Source organism: Gekko japonicus, unplaced genomic scaffold, assembly GCF_001447785.1.
Source record: "Gekko japonicus isolate JY-2015 unplaced genomic scaffold, Gekko_japonicus_V1.1 scaffold700, whole genome shotgun sequence".
NCBI classification, from domain to species: Eukaryota; Metazoa; Chordata; class Lepidosauria; order Squamata; family Gekkonidae; genus Gekko; species Gekko japonicus.
Window position 1 is genome coordinate 384,025 of NW_015163109.1, and position 20,718 is coordinate 404,742.

The 20,718-nt window shown below is 41.5% G+C and overlaps 1 protein-coding gene across 1 annotated transcript in view; it reads left to right on the forward strand.

The window, feature by feature from the left end:
* The window catches only part of ZSWIM6 (zinc finger, SWIM-type containing 6), a 123,067-nt gene that overhangs the window by 100,602 nt on the left and 1,747 nt on the right, over positions 1-20,718 (forward strand). The window contains exons 13-15 of the mRNA XM_015406799.1: positions 14,117-14,274; positions 14,714-14,877; positions 17,484-17,565. Of these exons, the coding sequence (XP_015262285.1) occupies positions 14,117-14,274; positions 14,714-14,877; positions 17,484-17,565 (404 nt within the window). The remainder of the gene's footprint in view (positions 1-14,116; positions 14,275-14,713; positions 14,878-17,483; positions 17,566-20,718) is intronic.

Genomic DNA, 20,718 nt, shown 5'->3' on the forward strand with positions numbered 1-20,718 from the left:
AAGTCTTGAGTACCCCATGTGCAAGTATGAATTTTAGCAATCTTTAAACCTATTACAAGCTGCATTTATCACTTTTAGTGGCAGATCACAATGTCTTGGGCTGCACAAATGGCTTATGAATACAGTAGTGAGGAACTGAGGCCCTGTATGTTGACAGGTAACTGCTGAAGCAGACTAAGGATGAAACACATCATCCCTTTCTTAATTAATGTAAGGAGTTACTTAAGAACAATTAAACTTGTAGTTAATACTTGGCAAGTTTACTTGGTGGTGGAGGTGGGAAGTGCCGTTAAGTCACAGCTGACGTACAGCAACCCCATAGGGGTTCAGAGATGGTTTGCCATTGCCAGTCTCCGCATCACACCCCTGGTGTTCCTTGGAGGTCTCCCATCCAAATACTAGCCTGGGCTATCCAGGTCAGAGCAATACTTCCATTACTTGACCCTTTTCCAAACCACAATAGCAGCAGGAACTGCTTGCAAAAGGCCAAAAAAAACCTAATAAATTCAATCAGTACGTATTTTTATATTGCAGAGGCACAGCAGATACCTTGGAACCAAGTCCCATGTCAGTTCTTATACTTGGACTGATGTAAAGATTTGACTCATCCTGGGCTGACCAGATACAACTTGATGCCCATAGTAGCCATATGGTGTGGTACGAAACGCTGCTCATGATTAGCAAAGAATGCAGGGGTGCATGACTGTGCACATTTTTAAAAGGTTTAAAGGGTGGCCGACCCGTGTTGGACTTCAGCTAGATTTGAGTCCAGTAGCGCCTTAGAGACCAAAAAGATTTTTTGGGGGTAAAAGTTTTTGAGAGTCAAATCTCTGATGAAGGGAGCTTCAAAAGCTTCTACCCAAAAAAACCTTGTTGGCCTCTAAGGTGCTACTGGACTCAAATATATCACATTTTAAAACTTCATTGAGATTCTGCCCCTCTCCTCAATGGGGAGCCAGAGCAGCTTAGAAGCATCTGCAATAGTCAGAAGTCAAATCCTGTGGCACTGAAGATAACTTGTGCTCAATCATAGGCAAGTTACAGAATAGTATGTGGTATAAATAGTATCAAGAGATAAAGAATCCTCTAGTTGCTTTGATGGAGTAACAGCTTTACATTAAAGAAGAAGTTCACCCAGCTGATAGCTGCTTGCTTGATAAACCAAGACTAGAGTTTGCAGATACATGGCTTACAGTGCAATCTTAAACGAGAGCCAGTTTAGTGTAGTGGTTAAGTCCGCAGACTCTAATCTGGGAGAACCGGGATTGATTCCCCACTCTTCCACTTGCACCTGGCTGGATGACCTTGGGCAAGCCATAGTTCTGGCACAGCTGTTCTTGAAAAAGAGCAGTTTCTGTCAGAGCTCTCTCAGCCCCACCTACCTCACAGGGTCTCTGTTGTGGGGAGGGGAAGGGAAAGGAGTTTGTGAGCCGCTCTGAGACTCCTTTGGGTAGTGAAGGGCTGGGTATAAATCCAATCTCTTCTTCTCTTCTTCTTCTTCTTCTACTTGCTCCCTTCTAGGCACAGAAGATATAACTGTGTCTAGAATTGTGCTGCTAACCTTCTAGATTTAATGCTGTGTCTGCTGTCTTCTTTGGGGATCCAGGAGAGCACCTCATGGTCTATGTTATACTTCATTGGGGGGGGGCAAGTATTATCTCATTTTGGAATGCTTCTGTAGATAGAGTTAGTAATTGCCTTGCAACTGAGAACATAAGCACTGTCTTAAATTCCAGTCATCAGCATTTGTATCTGATAAAAGGGGGCTTTCACTCTTGAAAGCTTATGCCCTTAAAATATTGTTGGTCTTTAAGGTGCTGCTCGTCTCTAATCTAGCTCGTCTACTGCGAACCAATATGGCTACACTCTGAAACAGTGTGTACAGTGTAAATCTCTGCTTATCGTGAACTAGGTGACTTAAATATATGATAAAGACATCCTTCCCCTCAAGCCACCTCTGCCACGCTAGCTTTAAGAAAATTGCCCTTGTGACACTCTAAGCTACTCTGAACGGTTTCCTACACTAATGTTAGAACTTTAGAAATGTGCTTAGGAGGGTAATTAGCACTGAGAAAGCAACGGGTAGATTAAGGTTCCCAGAGCAACTCAACTCTTAAGTAATTATATTTTCAGTACAATGGTGAGAGATGCATTTTCACTTTCAAACTGTTTGAAAAAATGTCTAAACAAAAATAGTGTGATGAAAGTGACATTGAACTCTGCAGTCTAAATATGGCCTTCCAAACAATTCACAGAGTTTTAAAACCATTTCCCATGCGTGGTCATTCTTCCATCCCTTGTATTGTAGAACTTCATTCACTTCTGTCATATCCCAGGTAGAGTTCAGCTGAGTAACACCACTGTGTGCGTGTGTGTTGGTGTCCAGTTCCTTGCTAAATTAATCTCTGATGCAGGCAGTGGGTATGTGTAGATTTATATCTTGTGAGAACATAATATTGGAGCACCAGGGAGAGTTATATTCCCATTCTAATCAGCTGTACTAACTCAGCTTCAAGGTGTTCTTGTCATCTGTTCACTGAGGGTTTGTTTTGGGACAGGTAAGAATCAGGAACACTGCAAATAACTTCAGGTGGCACATTTTATGTTAAAAGTCTGCAGTTGAACAGACCAGTTAGGTGTTAAAGCATAAGCAGAGGTCAGCTATACTTAAGCGCTTGATAAAAGTTGGAGTTGCCATCTTAATTGGCTTTCAGGCTGTTTCCAGACCCCCAAACCAAACTGAAAAAATTATGGGTTCCCCAAGAGATCAAGCCAATTTCATGTGCATTGGGGGTAGCACACACAAAAGCCTATACCTTGAATAAAACTTTGTTGGTGCCACTGGTCTCAAACTTTGTTTCACTTGAATTGCTGTCAACAGTTCACCTCATTTCCACTTCTGAAAGGCATCTCTAAGAAGCCTTTTAGTCCATAAAAAATCTTGGCAGAAACATTTAGTAAATCTTAAAGCATTGTATTACATTGTTATTTGATTAATTCTTTATAATATATCAAGGGAAAGTCCATACATCTCTCTAAGCAAGAAAAAGTCCATCCATCTCTCAATGAGCACCTGGATGTAGGCTCATTTCATCCCAGTTCTTCCTCAGGAGTAATCCTATTATCTTCAAAGGTATCAGCCTCTTGATATAGCTCAGTAATATGTTGGGGGCAAGCCAGACCTTAACTTCTTCTCTACACAGATGCAAAAGCCTTCTGAATTAGGCTGGCACACTGCTCTCTACAAGCCTCAAGAGTATAATATCTTCAAATAGTTATCCTGGAAAAAACCATGGTTATTTAGAATGAAAAACAACAGAAGCTGAATGGAATATTTGTTATAGTGTCAAACTTAACACTAGTTGCATTTGAAAGCCTTCTAAATTTTAAATTTGACTGGCAAAATGCTCTCTATTTGGTTTCATAATGAGCCACTTTTGGATCGAAAGCCATACATCGTACACCACTGTCTTGGCTGGTTACTTGTGAACTTTTGAGAATCTTTATGGCATATCCTTGAGACTAGTCATATGCTTTAAGGACATTGGATTTAGCATTCCAGGTGTAGACTTGTTCATTGCACAAAATTCTTCTCAATGTAGATTTTTTTTAAAATCTCAAGTATCTGAGCTTTGGCCTGGGTGTCATGTGGTAGGAGGTAATGGTGCCATATAATCTTTAAGGGGGAAGACAAGTCCTTTGGGGTAGCATAGCTAGATAGTCAGAGCCAAATGGGTTAGATGTTCTGCTGATGGAAAGAGGTTGCAGTTTCCACCAGTTCCCCCCTCATTGCAGACTCCCAATTCAGTTTGTTGCTCATGGAGCTCCTAAAAGCCATCTGACCCCAAAGACCAGATTTTTGGGAGACTAGGGGAAAGAAGAAGGCCAGTAGGTTTTGTCCCCTATTGAAAGTATCTTCTGCTAGTGAAAAATTCAGTCTGGATCCTATCCCATTATGGTTCCAGGATATCTGTAATAGAAACCTCCTAATGGATTGCTGTCTCCAGCCCCATCTGTCGCTTCAGGCCTGATTTAAACATGATGCTGGCATTTACCAGGCCAGGTGTCACAGTGGCATGCTAGTTAAGCATGCATAGCTGCTTTGCGTGGGTTGCAGCCCAGTTTTCATGCAATGGTGTGAGAGTGAAAGGTTGCACAGGTCAACACTTTTGCCTTGCCCACATCACAGTTTAAATCAGACCTAGTCTGTGGCTGGGAAGGGAAACTTCATAGTCCTTGTCTGTGTCTCGCATCTGCAACCAGCAAGCTATCGGGTAACTGTAGTCTTGCAGATAAGTCCATGTAAATTAGTGGCCCACAAATTAGTAAATGTTTATGGATTATAGATCAAGGTGGGTAGCCATGTTAGACTCTCTGTAGCAGTAGAAAAGAGTGTTAAGACTCTTATGTTCTTATGAGTCCAGTGGCACGAGTAATTTATGTCTGCCAACACATTCCTTCATGGATGAGCAAATTATGTCTGCCAACACAATCCTTTATGGATCCTGTAAAAAGATGCCCTTTGGTTAGCTTCTCTGCATGGTTTCCTGATAGATACTACACCACAGCTAAGTGGCCATTTACAGACCAGGTCTGTCTAGGTTGACCACAGTGGTTGGAGAGCAAACTTCTCAGTAGTAAAACACAGAATACTCATGGAGCTTTAGAGACAGTCAAGCATTTGCTGTATAGAATGTACTTGTGTCCTCCATTTTATTTATCTTATTTAAAACTTTTATGCTGCCTTTCCACCCACTTCAGAGTCTCCAAGATAATAAACAGTTAAAACATAAAAAATTTAAAATGCATTTATGTAAAATGACAAAAGCAAGTCAAAGACACACAAACACAAAGGAGGGTCACTGAGGGAGCACCAAACAGAACAGAAAAGTCTTTGCCCATTGGTGGAAGCCTGATTGGTGGTGGGGTGTGTGTCTAATCTCCCTGGTGAGGGAATTCCACAATTTCAGTGCCCCAACTCAGAGAGCCCATTTTCAGGTTGCCACCAGTCTAACGTTAGATGGAAGGGGGACCCAAAGCAGGGTCTCCAAAGTTGACCATAGTGGTTGGGTATGTTCATATGGGAGCAGAGGGTCCTTAAGGTATGCTCGTCTGAAAACTGGTGAGGGCAACCAAAGCAGGATCCCCAGGGATGACCAGAGTGGGTAGGTTTGTACAGGAAAAGGTGGTCGTTAAGTTATGTTGGTCCTAGGCTGTACAAGACTTTATAGGTCAATAGCAACACCTTAAGTTGGGCCCAAAAGCAGATTGGAAGCCAGCGTAAGTGGGCCAAGGCTGGAGTGATATGGTCCGTATGACTCATTACAGCCAGTGTTCTGGCTGAAGCATTCTGTACACTTGTGGCTTCCAAATACATTGCAGTAATCTAATTTAGATGTTACCAGGGCATGAATCACTGTGGCAGAATCTTTTTTGCCCAGGCAAGGCTGCAGCTAGCTCACCAGCTGAAGCTGTTGAAATCTACTCCAGGCCACCACGTCCAACTACTTATGACACTGCAGATTTGGCTTTAGGCATGAGTCCCTTCTGTGCACTGACTGCAGAGAGCTGGACCTAAACTGGACAGCTTTTCTGTATTTTGGAATCTGAGTGTTCAGGCAGCTGTTAAATACCTGAGTATTTTTGTTGAATAGTTTTTGAAGCACAAACATGGAAATCCAGCCAGGGTTATACTATTTAGACATATCATTTTTGTTGTTGTTGTTGTCTTGGAATGGTATGGTATGAATAAGGTTGCACTTAACGTCTGTGAAAGTTAGGCTGCTTTCATTGCTTTGTATATTTTCCAAGGTTGCAATTCAGCTTTGTTGCATGATTTCTGTGTGGTGCAGAGCTATATTGTGTAATACTGTTTTGTGCATTGTTCTCTAATTTTGCTATCCAGTTTTATTTACTATATGTTTTATTACATTCTTATTACATTGTTTTGTGTAATCCACCTTCAGTCTTGGAGAGAAAGCTGAACTATAAAGTAGATGCATAAATTGCTTACAAAAACACTCTGACTATGCCCGAAAGGAAACTAGAATACTGCTCATCCTTATGAAGTTGAGGCTTAACTGTTTTCCTGAAGTTGCTGTTGGCATGATTCTTTTGGCCTGCTAGTGTTGCACCTTGAATGCTACCTTTCATACAGCACTCTTAATTTTAATCCAGTCTCTCGTCTTGAAGGTATTTGATAAATATTTATAGATGAAGACTACCACTTACTGTCTCAAAAGTCATGTGCATCACTCCGCTGAAGACAGGAATGTAAATTATAATAATATCAGCAAAAGCGCGTTTATAACAACTGGATGACAGTGGCAAGTGTTCCTTCGGTGTATATGCCAAATGTGAGCTTTTTTTGCAAAGAACTCAACTGCAGGATTTTTTTTCCATTAAATCCTGCACTGTCGCATCATAGTTCGAAAGGAAAGAACTACCCTTTCGAAATCAACCGTTACAAAAGTTGCTCTTACAGAAATGCAAACATATATGTTAATTCCAAAATAACTTCATGGATTTGAACTGGAATCAAAGCTAGAACTGAAATATCAGAGCGCAGTAACTAGCCTGGGTTGTTTTCATTATAGAGCAAATCATTGATGCCAATAATCACTGAGCTCGTCACTGAGCTCATGAAAACAAATTTTGAGCAGCTGCCACAACTGAGTCTATAGGCAGTGTCTCAGCTCTCCGGAAAAGAAGCCTTGTTTTCCCAGAAGTCTGTTAGGGCCCCAAACCTGCCTGAGTTCAACAGAGAAACCTTGAACCTCAAAGCTATTTTCCTCTTGAGTTCCCAGTGTCTTGGAAACAAGGCACTGAAGCCAACAATTTAAACTTTGTTCCCTCTGAGGGGACAAGTTTTGCCCTGAGTCTTAACTGTCAACTTGTTCACTGCCCCAGTCATTCTTCTTTCAGTGTGTTACCAAAGACGACAGATCCTCCAAAGTGTTGGCAAATGTTGCTGCTGTTTGGAATCTTGTGTGGCTGAAGATCTTTTTATTGAAGACCTTTAGGCTTCTGATGTACAATTTCTGGGGCTCAGTAGGGTGCATCCGGAATCCCTGTGTCTGCACAATACGGTGCTTCAGGCATTTTCATTTATGGTGGACTCCTGCTTGTTGACATCCTTTTCCATCTGTCTTTCAGTAGTGCTTTGACCTTTTGAAGGCTGAGGCTGCTCTTAATCATCATGGTAAGAAGTTAGTTCAGCGTGTGTGTGTTTGCACGCACACACAGAAACCACTCTATTCTCATTCAAGCAGATTACAGTGTAGTCCCTTCTAATAATAGGTCTGTAGTAGGAGGAGAGAGAACTTGGTAACTTGTCAGCTGGGTTGTCAACTATTTCTGTTACAGCTGCTATAGCTTTTCCAACCAACATCTTTCTCTGTGTGTAGGTTTTTGTTTGCATTCACTTTCCTGCGTGGGATTCCTTTAGGTTGAGATTTTGCCTTTGCAAGTAACTAGTTCTATACATTTATTAAATACCAGACCTTTCTTATCTCCTCCATACCTACCCCATGCCTACAGTATCCTGCCACAGCGTCCTGGGAAGCTACTCCTGAAAGTCTGGGAACCTCTCTGGACAGCATCTGGTACAGTGCCAAAAATGCTGTGAGAGGTGGAAGCTTTGCATGTTTGGAAATGTGTAAGAGTATATGTATGAGCATCTCTGGACCACCACCACCCATTTTCCTTTTGAAAAGAAAAGGTTGCAAAACAGTGGCTTAGGTGATGTGTGAGATTCTTCTGTCACCTTTCCTTTGAAAGTTGAGGACGCCAGCCTAATAACTGATAGGCAATCAGATTTAAAACGTGTGGACATTTTGAAGCTGGGGGTTCCGGGGGGCCTTAGGTTTTTCTTCATTTATTGCGGTGTGTGTGACATATTCATTACTTTCCATTCAAACCTAAACTTATTTTACTGGGTTTTATTTTTATAAGAAAAAATGAAATGTAGCTAATGCTTGAGTATTGCAAACTGGTGTACTTCTGCTACTTCAGCATGTATGCCTTAGGTTTTGTCATCTGAGAGGGAGAACAAATTAAAGGTTGAAAGTAGAAAATAAATTCTGTAGTAAGCAAATACTATTATTTGGACAGAAACACTTTTGGACAGAAACGCTCTCATATGGTCTCAATAGGTAACTTCTAGCATATTTAGATACCAAGTTAAACATAACTTCAAAAGCACTGAGCTGTCTAATTATGTATCATCATTGAACCCATTATGGCTTATTAATTGGTGCCAAAATTATTTATATTTAACAAAAGCATTTTAAAAATATGTACATAGATAAATATTTCACTTATTCAAAACAAAAATATGAATCAAACACTTCCACATTGTAGTAAACATAGAAGTTGATGATTTTGATCCTAAAACTGATGGTTTTGATCATAACCAAATCAAATATACCCATATCCTTCTTGCATATATCTGCTGTACTCGATTTTCTCTCTTCCAATATATGCAGTCTTGTGCATCCATTCTTATATGGCTTTGCTCTTCTCTTCCAGTACCTTGCCTAAATTGTTTTAGCTGCTGCTGCTAACACATTCATCCCCGATTACTCTAACCCTTTCTAGTAATCCTTAAAAAAAAATCACTGGGTCTTTTCCAGACAGTTATATATTGGAATGATGCTATCCCATTACATTAGTGCAAGCCTTGACAATTTTTTTTCTTTGGCTCTGGGAACCAGTCCAGACATCTAGGAACCAGACTCATTGTTCAGCCCTAAGTTTTGTATTTTAATGATCAAATATTCTAATTGTTGCTGTCACAAAACCTGATCCCTAACCTCTTCATACATTCTTGTAATTTTATTAAAGTTATTTTTTATGTCACTTATAGTCTGGCTTTCTCGCTGAGATTCATGGTGGATTGCTATGACCAAAGTGTTGTAACATACAAATAAAAGTGGGGGTAACCCAGATTGCCATCACACCACAATAAAAAGCTAAACTCTAACCCCAGACTAACTTACCGAAATAGTTTCCTTGCTCCTTTTGAAATGTGTTCTGTAGTATTTCATTGCTCTACTAAAAAGCTGAGAATTTTATTACAGATCCATTTAATGGAAGGGCTTTAATGAAATCAATCACATCTGAAAGGGACACAGCTGCAACATGAATGCAACTTTAGTTTTGAAAGCTAACGTGTTAAATTGTACTTGGTAATCTCACAATTATAAAAAGGGCTACTTCCGGTCTGTGGATCAGTGATGGCAGTTGTTCTCCCAGGACCTCGGGGGAGCAACTCGCACACCAGCTGTATGGAGGGGTGCTACGTCAAGTAGCACCCACACGGAGCCTTTGTGATAGGCTTCAGACCATAGGGCTTTTGATGGGCAGCCTCTTCGACAGCTAAATGCCGGAGAATTGAGGCTCCCCTCCGCCCTCACGGTCCTGCTGCTGTGTGGCCCTTGGGCACAAGCTGATTCGACTGGGACAAGCGCTGGAGATCGAGTGGAATATCGATTACTGTGAGCGAGGTCAGAGAAATGACCGACAATGAATGTGAGTTCAAAATAAATTGAATATTTTAAAAGTGAACACACACAGCCTCAGTGGGACAAGCCGAGCAGAAAGAGGGACACCTCTTATGGGAACAGACAGACAAGCGTAACGAAGGGGGCGGGGGAAAAATAAGCAGCGATTTTGTTTTGAGAGACTTACTTGAGCGCTGACATCGAGGTGACGATTTTTCGAGTCCGCGAGCAATGGTTTGAAATGGTAAACAATCGTGTAAAATGGCGGCCTCGCAAAGAAAGTTTAAAGCTAAACCAACGGGTAATCAGAGCCCAAAAACGGACAAGGGAGCAGATGAAAATGTTAGCGGGTATGCTCAAGCGCGTGATGGAGCAACTTGATGGTATTAACCAGCAACTGACTTCGCTGAATCAAAACTTCGCATCCCAGCAGCTCCAACTGGCAGAAACGGCAAAGAAGGTGGAGCATACGACTGAGAGAATTAAAGACACCACAAACAAGAAAATGAAGAAAAGAATGGGGGAGGTTGAAGCAAAACAAAACTTCCAAGAAAACCATTTGTTACAGCTACAAATGGAAAAAGCCAACATGATTCTCAGATTACAGGGAGTTCCTGAATTGGCGAAGGAGGATCTGAGGAAGCTGATCAGCGAGATCATTGCTCCAGCAATAGGCTCAACAGTGAATGAAGTAGTAAAAGAGATGGAGACTGCTTATAGGGCATACTACAATTATATATAAAAAAAATAGCCTGCCTGGAGAAATTGTGGTCAGATTCTCAAGAAGACAGACCAGAGATGCTATTTTAAAAGCGACTTCAGCAACTCCACTGAAAATGGGGAATATAAACATTAAAACTCTAAAATACATTCCATTTGAAATTCGTCAAAAGAGGAAAAGCTACAAGGACTTAATTTCCTTTCTTCAAACCAATGGAATTTCATATAGGTGGGCGATCCCAGAGGGTGTCATCTTTAAAATCAACAACAAAAGAGAAAAGATTGACTCCATTTTTAAAGTCAAATAATTTTTGAGACGTCAGTTGGGATTGGAGGAAGAATCCAAAGATGAAGAATCGAAATCAAGTGACTCTGTTACCTATGGAACAGATGAGGACTCTGCTGTAGAAACGGGAGCAGGCACAATGAAAGTTACATATGATTTCAGAGATAGAAAACCGAAGTAAAGGCATAAGGACTCTGAAAATTGCCTTTTGAAGCAAATAATAATAAGATGCTCAGAAAGTTCTCTCACAACAACTAACATACTAACATTGAAGCCGAGACAAACAAGAACTCTACAAGTATATTGCTGTACTAATACTTTTATTAATAACACTTAGATTAACACGGATATGATTTCCTCCTCTTGGGTTTTTAGTGTAGTGTGGTCATTTATCCTTTATCCTTAGATGTAATCCCCTTTCCTTATATTTCGTTGTAGTTTGTAGTCTTATAAAACATATCCCTCTGGGGATTTTAAAAAAAAAATTATAAAAAGGGCTTAATTTTTGTTAAAAAATGTTTTCTTATTTCAAGTGGACACATTTGGCAGTTTTTGAAACAGAGTGTTACATATGGGCTCTGTCTGAGGAGACCTCGCATTGATCAGGTGGACCTGTTGGTAAATTTAAATTCTCACTGCTGGAGTTAGCTCATCAGATGAAGCTTGCTTACTGGATTAATGTGTTTATCTTCCTCTTGTCCATTTTAACAGCCTGTTTGTTTTCGTTCTTAATTGGCAGTAGACTCACTAATGTTAATAAACAGTTCAATGGGAAGGCATTTGGCGTAGCAGGAGTAGGTGGCACATGGGCTTGATTCAGACCCTGACAAATTTTCTTTAGCCGTAGGAGCCAGCTTAATTTCCCAGTCTTCTGGCTTTCATACTTTAATGGTATTTTCTAATTATTGCCACCATAAAACCCAATCCTAACATTTTTACATTTTCTTATAATGTTATTAAAACTGACAGAAGTGTTGTCATAAATACGTAAGAGTGACCCTGATTGTCACCCCCACAACAAAAACTACAAAAAACACTAAGTTCTAACCCTAGCCTAACTTTCCCCCAATTTCTCATAATTTAATTGTTGCCTGTAAAAACCCCATTTAATTTAATATTGCAGCCAGTATAGAAAGCAGTTGATTAAGTGAGTTCATCCACCGCCACTGAATGGTGTAAAGTTTACACATAAACAAGCAGTCTCAGGAACTTCATGTGCATTTACATTTGTCAAAATATTCTGTTGCAAAATTATAAGTAATGTTTGGGTTGGATTCAGACAGCCACTCAATCCCAGCCAGTTCCCCAATTTACATTCCCTGTTCAAATGGCTTTTGCCCATGCAGGTCCCATGATACCAATCAAGTCCTTTGGTGGTCAAAGGAGATCCCTCTCTCCCTTTTTCATCAGCATAAAAACTGGTTAGATCCAACCCTTTGTAATATCACTGAGAATTGTTGTGAAATGCTGCAATAAAATTCTTACTAAAAGCTCTAGGCACTACAATTAAATCTGTAGGTACTGAGATGACTTGGCATCTGGGATTAATCAAACCCTGCATTAGTTCAACAAAGTATGTCCAACAAAGATGCAGGAAATCTGCATTAGCCAAATTACATTTCTAACGTAGCCATGTACCACGAGGGAAATATTTCACTCAGTTTCTGTAGATGGGTTGCTTTTGTTTCTTAAATCACTTGTACAAGCCTTTTAAAGGCAATTTTGTAAGGGACAGCTTAAAATAGGGTTGCCAAGTCCTTACCGTCTGTATAGCGGGGGAGTCCAGCGCTGCTCTGGGAGGCCATGCGCGTAATTATGTCACCCGGCAGTGACGCAACCACGTCGGGCACGCCGGGGGCGGGGCCACAATCATCCGAGGGAAAACCATAGCGTTTTCCCTCGGATGACCGCGGGCCCGCCCCCGACGCGACTGCGTCACTTCTGGGTGATGTGCTGATGCTGGGCACGTCGCGTGCTTTGGGGGTGGGATTCCCCCCAGGGCCCGATCCACCGGTGGCGGGTAATGGGCCTCTCGGGCGGGGGTTTCCCCACTCCCCGGGCAACTTGGCAAGCGTAGCTTAAAAACAAGAGAAAAACCAATAAAATAGGTTGACACAATCTGTAAACAGATCAGCAGACCATGAAAATCTTAAGCACTTTAAAAAGTAGAAGCTACTTAACTAAAAAGATAGGGGCAAGTAAATTCTTTTGGCTTGGTTCCTAAAACAAGAAGAAGGTGCCAAATCTCTCCATGTATATTGTAACTGGGGTGTCACCACAGAAAATACCCTCTTTGGTGTTCACCTGCATAATTGCTGGAGGCCCCTGGGTAAAGGGGCCTCTGGTCAAGTTCAACAAATAATGCAATTTTGAAACATTCTGAGTTTCATCGAAGTTTTAAGCCTCTACCTCACTAAACTGTATTCTTTGCTGAAAGTTGGTATTCAAAGAGTACTGTATTTTTATGTAGTGGTAAGAGGGTAGTACAAAATTTGCCATTAATGTGTTCATTAATGATTTGGAGTTGGGAGTAAGCAGTGAAGTGGCTAAATTTGCGGATGATACGAACTTGTTCAGGTGGTGAAAACCAGGGAGGATAGTGAGGCACTCCAACGGGATCTGTCAAGGATGGGCAAGTGGGCGTCAACATGGCAAATGGGGTTCAATGTGGCCAAGTGCAAGGTGATGCACATTGGAGCCAAAAATCCTAAATATAAGTACACATTGATGGGGTCTGAACTGGCAGAGACTGAACAAGAGAGAGATCTTGGAGTCGTAGTAGACAACTGAATGAAAATGTCAAGACAGTGTGTGACTGTAATAAAAAAGGCCAATGCTATGCTGGGGATTATTACGAAGGGTATTGAAAACAGATCAGCCAATATCATAATGCCCCTATATAAATCAATGGTGCAACCTCATTTGGAATACTGTGATCGAGGTTTATAAGATTATGCATGGGATAGAGCAGGTAGAGAAAGAGGTACTTTTCTCCCTTTCTCACAATACAAGAACTCGTGGGCACTCAATGAAATTGCTGAGCCGTCGGGTTAGAACGGATAAAAGGAAGTACTTCTTCACCCAAAGAGGGATTAACACATGGAATTCACAGCCACAGGAAGTGGTGGCGGCTACAAGCATGGACGGCTTCAAAAGGGAATTAGATAAGCATATGGAGCAGAGGTCCATCAGTGGCTATTAGCCACAAGTATAGATAGGAACTCTCAGGTTGGGGCAAGTGATGCTCTTCTTGATGCTTGGGGGGGGGTCAACAGTGGGAGGGCTTCTAATGTCCTGGCCCCACTGGTGGACCTCCTGATGGCACCTGGTATTTTTGGCCACTGTGTGACAGAGTGTTGGACTGGATGGGCCTTTGGCCTGATCCAACATTGGCGTTGCTTATGTTCTTATGAGAGGATCCTTATCACTGAACAGAAGAGCCAGGGTTTCCGGAGTATAGGGGAAGATTGGTTGAATAAAGGCTTAATATAGTAATCCCTCATAATCTCAAAAAAATCTGCATACTGCAGGATTTCTTTTAAGTGCCAGAACACTTCTCATGGCTATAATTACATGATCAATAATATTTCTTCCTTCAATTTTACAGTTTACTAGTATTGGAATCAACAGCTCCATCAGGAGACATGTCTCGCCCACATCACATAGCATCAGTGGTTCCAAACCGGTATCCACGTTGGTTCACCCTGAGTCACATTGAATCTCAGCAGTGTGAGTTGGCATCAACCATGCTAACAGCAGCCAAAGGTACAGTACTGGCACCTTAAGCAGGATGCCTATTTTTAGTTGACTGTACGTGTGTCAATGTGTGCTTGGAATGAAGGTTATTCCATACCTAGATTTTATGATAAGTGTAAATTAAGCTGTGTCAAAAGAGCATTTAAACCCAAACTTCCTTTCCATATGGATCTTTTAGATCAAGTGGAGAGCATATTGGATCCCTACGTGTAACAGGTTATTTTGGTTAATATAATGTGCATATGAATTGAGAGAGGGAATATGTGGCTGAAGTTCTTTCTGTGTTTTTGATATATATATTTTTTATGCTCAGCAAGTCTTCCAGTGAAGTTGCTTCCAATGCACACTTGCTCTTGATAACCTCGCAGATTGCCCATTGTAGTGTTGTTTCACTAGGGCTTATGCAGTGGTTTTTTGATTCTTTTTTTTTTTTAAACTGATCTTGCAGGTGACGTTCGAAGGCTTGAAACAGTGTTAGAATCTATCCAGAAAAATATTCACTCCTCATCACACATCTTCAAGCTTGCCCAAGATGCATTCAAAATAGCAACACTCATGGACAGCTTGCCGGATATCACCCTTTTGAAAGTGTCGCTGGAGCTGGGTCTTCAGGTACGTTTTGCCTTGATGCAGTTCCATCCTGCTTTGCAGGTTGATCCTTGGACCAATATTGAACATAACAGTGATCACAACTAGTTTAATGTTTCCTACACATCCAGGGTCAAAGGAGATCTTGTCATTTAACTGCTCTGCAAAATGCTAGGGGGGAAGGAGTGCCGTGTTGCTTTCACACAGCAAAGGTATTTTTAAAAGGCTTCCTACCGTTAGAAGGGTCAGTCAGAAGGTTTGGGTGTACCATGGACGTCTTGCTCTCTTGGCAGCAAAGAAGTGCATGGGGAAGCTGGCAAAATGTATATGAATTACATAGCTATTTTTGTACATTCACAGCCTAGTCTAGGTGTAGATAGCTGAAATAATCACATCCTCGAATACACACATTGTGCCTCTGCCAGGCGTGGTACATAAGAGTCACTGTATTAAATCTTAAACTGTGATCTTGCTTTGGGTGGTTCATAAATCGATAACAGAGAGACTTCTTGAAATAGTGACCCAACATCAAACCAGGCATAGAGAGCATAGAATTTTTCCACGTAATAAATTAAAGCTCAGTTCCATGTGTATCCTTATATAGCTGAATTGACCTTTGGGTTAAAGGAGTAGATGAAGGATCCTTATCTAGTGCACAGGTTTTGTCTGAGATGTATTCAGGGCAGATATGGCCATCTGTAGCTGTCGTACTATAAGTCAGGCTGCTGGCCCATCTGGCTTCATGTTCTGACTGACACTGGCTTTTCAGAGCCAGGCAGAGGAGAGAGGTCTTTTCCAACACCCTGCCACCTGAGGTCCTTTAACCAGAGATGCCACAGATTCAAATTGGGGTCCCTTGCCTACAAGCAAGCCTGCTCCCCACTGGGAGGAAAAGATATGGTGCTCCTTCTCACCCACATGACTGGCACAGCAAAAAGGACAAGGAAGCCAGAGTAGGAGTTTAATGAAACACAGTTTATGAATTGCTGCTGTGAGGTGTGTGTATAATCTGGGTGACCTTTTCTTGCATTAGCCAGGTCTGTAGCTTGAACTTAACAACTACCTTAAATTATATATGGGACAACATTAGAAATCAGCACAGTTTAACATTCTGTCACTTATCCATAAAATATTTACATAGGAACAAAGGATTGTCGACATTATAATGCATATGGATTGATGGGTAATTTTAAAATTTAAAATTATGACCTTTCTGTGCAAGGCTTTACTTTGGTTTTTAGTTTGGTAGGATGGCCCTGCTCCTCACCAAATGTAGTGATATCTGTTGAGGGAAATTATTGCAGCAGGTATGCGCTATACCACAATTGTGAACCTTGTTACAAGATAAAGAGTATTTTGTCCACCATGGGCCACAGTGCTGTTCAGGCTGTTGGGGAACATATCTGGCTGTTAATGAGAGGTTTGCATGTGTTTTCTAGTGGACCGAAGGAATTACTGGGGAACAAAGATGGAGTTAGATTTAAAGAGATCTGACAAGAGCTCTATCTTGGATCGTCCAGGTTAGCCTGGTCTCATAAGATCTCGGAAGCTAAGGAGGGTTGCCTGTGGTTAGTACTTGGATGGGAAACCACCAAGGAAGTCCAGGATTGCTACACAGAATCAGGCAATGGCAAGCCACCTAAGTTTGTTGCCTTGAAAACCTTAAAAGGGTCATCAGAAGTCAGCTGTGACAGCATTTTATACACATACAACCAGAGAACATTGGGTGTGAGAAGGTAATCAAGGGAATTTTCACAGCAGGAGGAAAGGTCTGAGTAGGAAGAGTCTATTGAATAATGCTTACTCTTGCTGTAAGGTTTTGGGGAATGACAGAGGCGTGGTTAAGACTTTGTGAACAAGCTTCTAAACTCCTCAGGATCATGCTTTCCCTCTCTCCTGACATATTGTGAGATGGTTATTTCCAGGTCCATAATAAACCTTGGTTGGCCGTTATATTCAGATCAGCATGTTTGTTTGCACTTGCCCTGCAAATCAGGATTCCTCAAAGGAACATAACTTTTTGGACTCTATAGGTTACTGGTTCAGATGTAACGTCAAATGCTGGTTTCCCATGAACTGAGGAATATTACCTGTAACTTTCCACATACAGAGAGAACATGAACTCAAAAGCTTGTTCACATAGTGGGAGGCCATGTTTGGCCATCAGGTCTGAAAGAAGCCTTAATGTATCCAGCCATTTTTATTAGAAACATTTGACCTCTACTTTTCTGTGATATCATGGCAATTAAAGTTTGAAGGAATTCAAAGTCCCAGCATTACCACATGAAAAAAAAGTAAAATTGGGTTGAGGGTTTCTCCTAGCTTGTCTCTGTTCACATGCTGGGTTGCCTCTCTCTTGGTAACACAAAAAATTGTCCCTGTCTGTAGCTAAGTAAAATGACTTCCTGTATGTGAAGATGCACCTGCACCAAAGGACAACTGTGAATAGGAATTTGCAAGTAAGCAAAGGCTTCCTTTCCTACAGTGTAGCTGATGGGGCCCTTGGAGCACTTGAAACTTAGTGTACAAATTGCCCCTTTTGGCTGCTCTTATTCTCCGTTTGTTTGCATTTTGACAGCAACACTGCTGCAGTTTTTCTCATATCACCACAAAATAAATCTTTTTAATAGGTGATGCGGATGACACTATCAACATTGAATTGGCGGCGGCGGGAGATGGTGAGATGGTTGGTAACATGTGCAACAGAAGTAGGTATGTACAGGTGTCCATCTCCAAAGAATCCTAATTGGACGTGTGCCGTAAAGCCAATTGATCGTATCTTGAACATGGCAGTGTTTTTATATGGTATTTGAGGGACAGATTTTTACCATGTTGCTGTTAACAGAAAAGATAAGAATTTCATGCATGTAAGCAATGATGTTACAAGAATTCAGTGCTGATTCACATCCTTGGAAATACTACCCTAGCTGTTCGTAATATGTGGAGAAACTCCACTCTAGCAGGAGAACCTGTGCTATATGCAGGGGTAGCCTGAATGTTATTAGGTCCAGAGGACCTGACCCGCCATCTTCCCAGATTTACAGCTGGAACTGCGAGGCAGCAAATTCACAAAATACTGCAGCTGAAAAATGTGGCCTTACACAAATTGCCACTGTGAACTCATTGGAGAGAATAAATTACCACTTCAGGCCTTAATTCCCTTGAGGAGGCTGTGTTGCTGGGGTTGCTGCACGTGGACAGATTCATGTGCTGTTGCTTCTGCTATTAATAGTCATTATAAGCTGCCATTCAGCATGGATTCATGATGTCAGTACTGCCTTTAAGCATCTATGTGAAACTCAAAGAGGGTAGTCCTCTAGTTGGGTGTCCAGGAACACTTGTGTCTTCTCTTACATGCCATGTCTACCTTTGAAAACAAAAATGTATCATTTACATAAATTATGAAAGTACTTGGTCTTCCCTTCCAAAGCAACATGAGCTATTATTGGCAATAGATGTTAACTTACAGCTGTTCTGTTGTTTTTAAATGCTTCCGGCTTGGTCACCATCATGTTCTGTAGAATGCCATTTGTTTCTGAGAAAATCCCTTCAGGCATGTGTCTTGTTTCAGTAGGGCCTATATTCTAATTCCAAGGACTCTAGCTGTTCTTATGTTTAATACGTACTCAATATTGTCTAAGCAGATCTTCTAGATTAGTTTACCACTCTCTGAAAACCGAAATTGAGATTGCTTTTTTCCCTGCCCCTAAGAATTAAAAACCACCACCTAGGCTTTACTGTTCCATGCCCTTGCACCAAGTAATGTGTGTCTGCATATTTGCATGGAGCCCTCTTCTTTTTTTTTAATAGCGTGTTTGTCTTGGCTGAAATAATTAAAACCTTGATTATGTTCTAGATATTAGAGGATCAAGTGCGTTATTTTGCTTGGTTGGCAAATGAATTGCTTTTTTTCTTTTTAATTCTGTAGGCATATTAGCATATATATGTAGCTTCCATAAGGAAACTGTAATGTCATGCAAAAACCACCTCTGAGACTTGAGCAAGTTTGTAAATTGGGAGCATGTTTGTTTATGTAAATGAAGACCAGGCACTGAATGGCTGGCCATAGGGTTAAGGGGAGGGGGACTGTGCATAGTACAGCCGAGTCCAACCGCAGCAAATAAGGGCCTCTGGGTGTGGTTAGACGAGTGCACAGATGTGTGCAAATTACTTCGAGCCATAATGAGGCACTCAAGCTGCCTATAAGCTTCAATTTATGGAGCCCATCAGTCGTTGTTCACCCTTGCAAGAGCAGCAAAAGGGTACTAAAGAAACCTGCACATATCAGATAGGAAAGCTGGTAGTAAGTATAGATTAGGATGTTTCCTTAAGGACAGAGTTCTGTTTTCCTGTTGGGGTTGTATCCACAGCAGCATGAACTCTGTGAGAGGATATGAGTTTCTTTTGGCGTAAATGTATTGACTGTTGGGATTTGCTTGGAGTCATCCAGCCCTAACCTGGCCCCTCCACTCAGATCTAAGAGTCAGTTTGCTCACATGAATGACACAATCTCGTGTAGTAACAATAAAATGCTGGTCTTCATTACAGATTTAAGTTCTTGAATTCATCTCCCCCCCCCCCCAAACTGTGAAATGGATAGTGGATGGGGGATGGATTGAAACAGTGACTTCCAAGGTCATCCGAAGGCTATGATCATTCAGTGAGCCCACAGTGGCAGGCTGGTTTTCCTTTTGTCCAACTATAGACAGGAAAAGAGCAGGCATCCTTGCAGAAGTGTTTGGCATGATCCTTTACTGCTGCAGGCATCTTTGCACCCCAAAGAGTGGCTTGTGGGTGTCGGGAAACCCTTGGGAAGACTGAGATGGATTGCATTGTGAGGTTCTGCAGTGAAAAGGGGGATTGAAAATCACTCCCCCCCATGTTATCCCAGTGCCCTTCTCCTTGCAGAAGGGGGACTTCAGGTTTAATGTGTATCTTTGAGAAAGGTGGACTACGAATGAAGCCGTAAGCAGTAAATCTATCATGGATACAGCACAATGGTGGTAAAGCAAAGGTTTAAAAAAAGGAAATTAACAAACCAACCTGGACAGGTTTAAAGAATAGGAAGAGTGGATAAACGTGTATCTTTGAGAAAGGTGGACTACAGATGAAGCCGTAAGCAGTAAATCTATCATGAATACAGCACAATGATGGTAAAGCAAAGGTTAAAAAAGCAAATTAACAAACCAACCTGGCCAGGTTTAAAGAATAGGAAGAGTGGATAAAATCACACAGGGCAGCAACAGCCACTTAGAAACTCCTCAGACATCTTTGCCTGCAAACACACCAGCCTGTCATCTGTTGGGTGGGAGTTCCATAACCAAGGAGCCCCTATAAAAAGGGCTATATATGACTAAGAACACAGAAGATAGTCCCTTGGGTATCTTATCCCACACTGTTAAGGCCTTTAAAAGGCAATACCCAACATATTGAATTATGCTTGAAAACTAACACAGAGCCAGCCAGTGAAGGTCTTTAAATGTAGTATCCTTTTTCGGCTAGCTGTCAGTTAATAACTTGGCTTACCAGTAGTCCAGTACTTCTATTCCAGTAGTCTCTTTGAAAGCAGCCCCCATGCATAACACATTATGGTACTCAATTGTACCACCTTTTCTCCATGATGCATTTGATTTACTGTAGTCTGGATTCTTATATGGTCTTAGAGGATGTAGATGGCATGCCGTGCCCTAAACTGGATGACAATGGTAACATGCATGGTCTCATGGAACAAGTGCTTATCTTCAAGAGCAGCAACCCCCCAGGTTTTTTCCCCTGATTCCTCCTCTTGTGAAAGAGGCAGTTGTGCTTGCTCCATTATGAATCCATGCATCCTATACAGTGTTGTTTCTGTACTGAAGGTCAAAG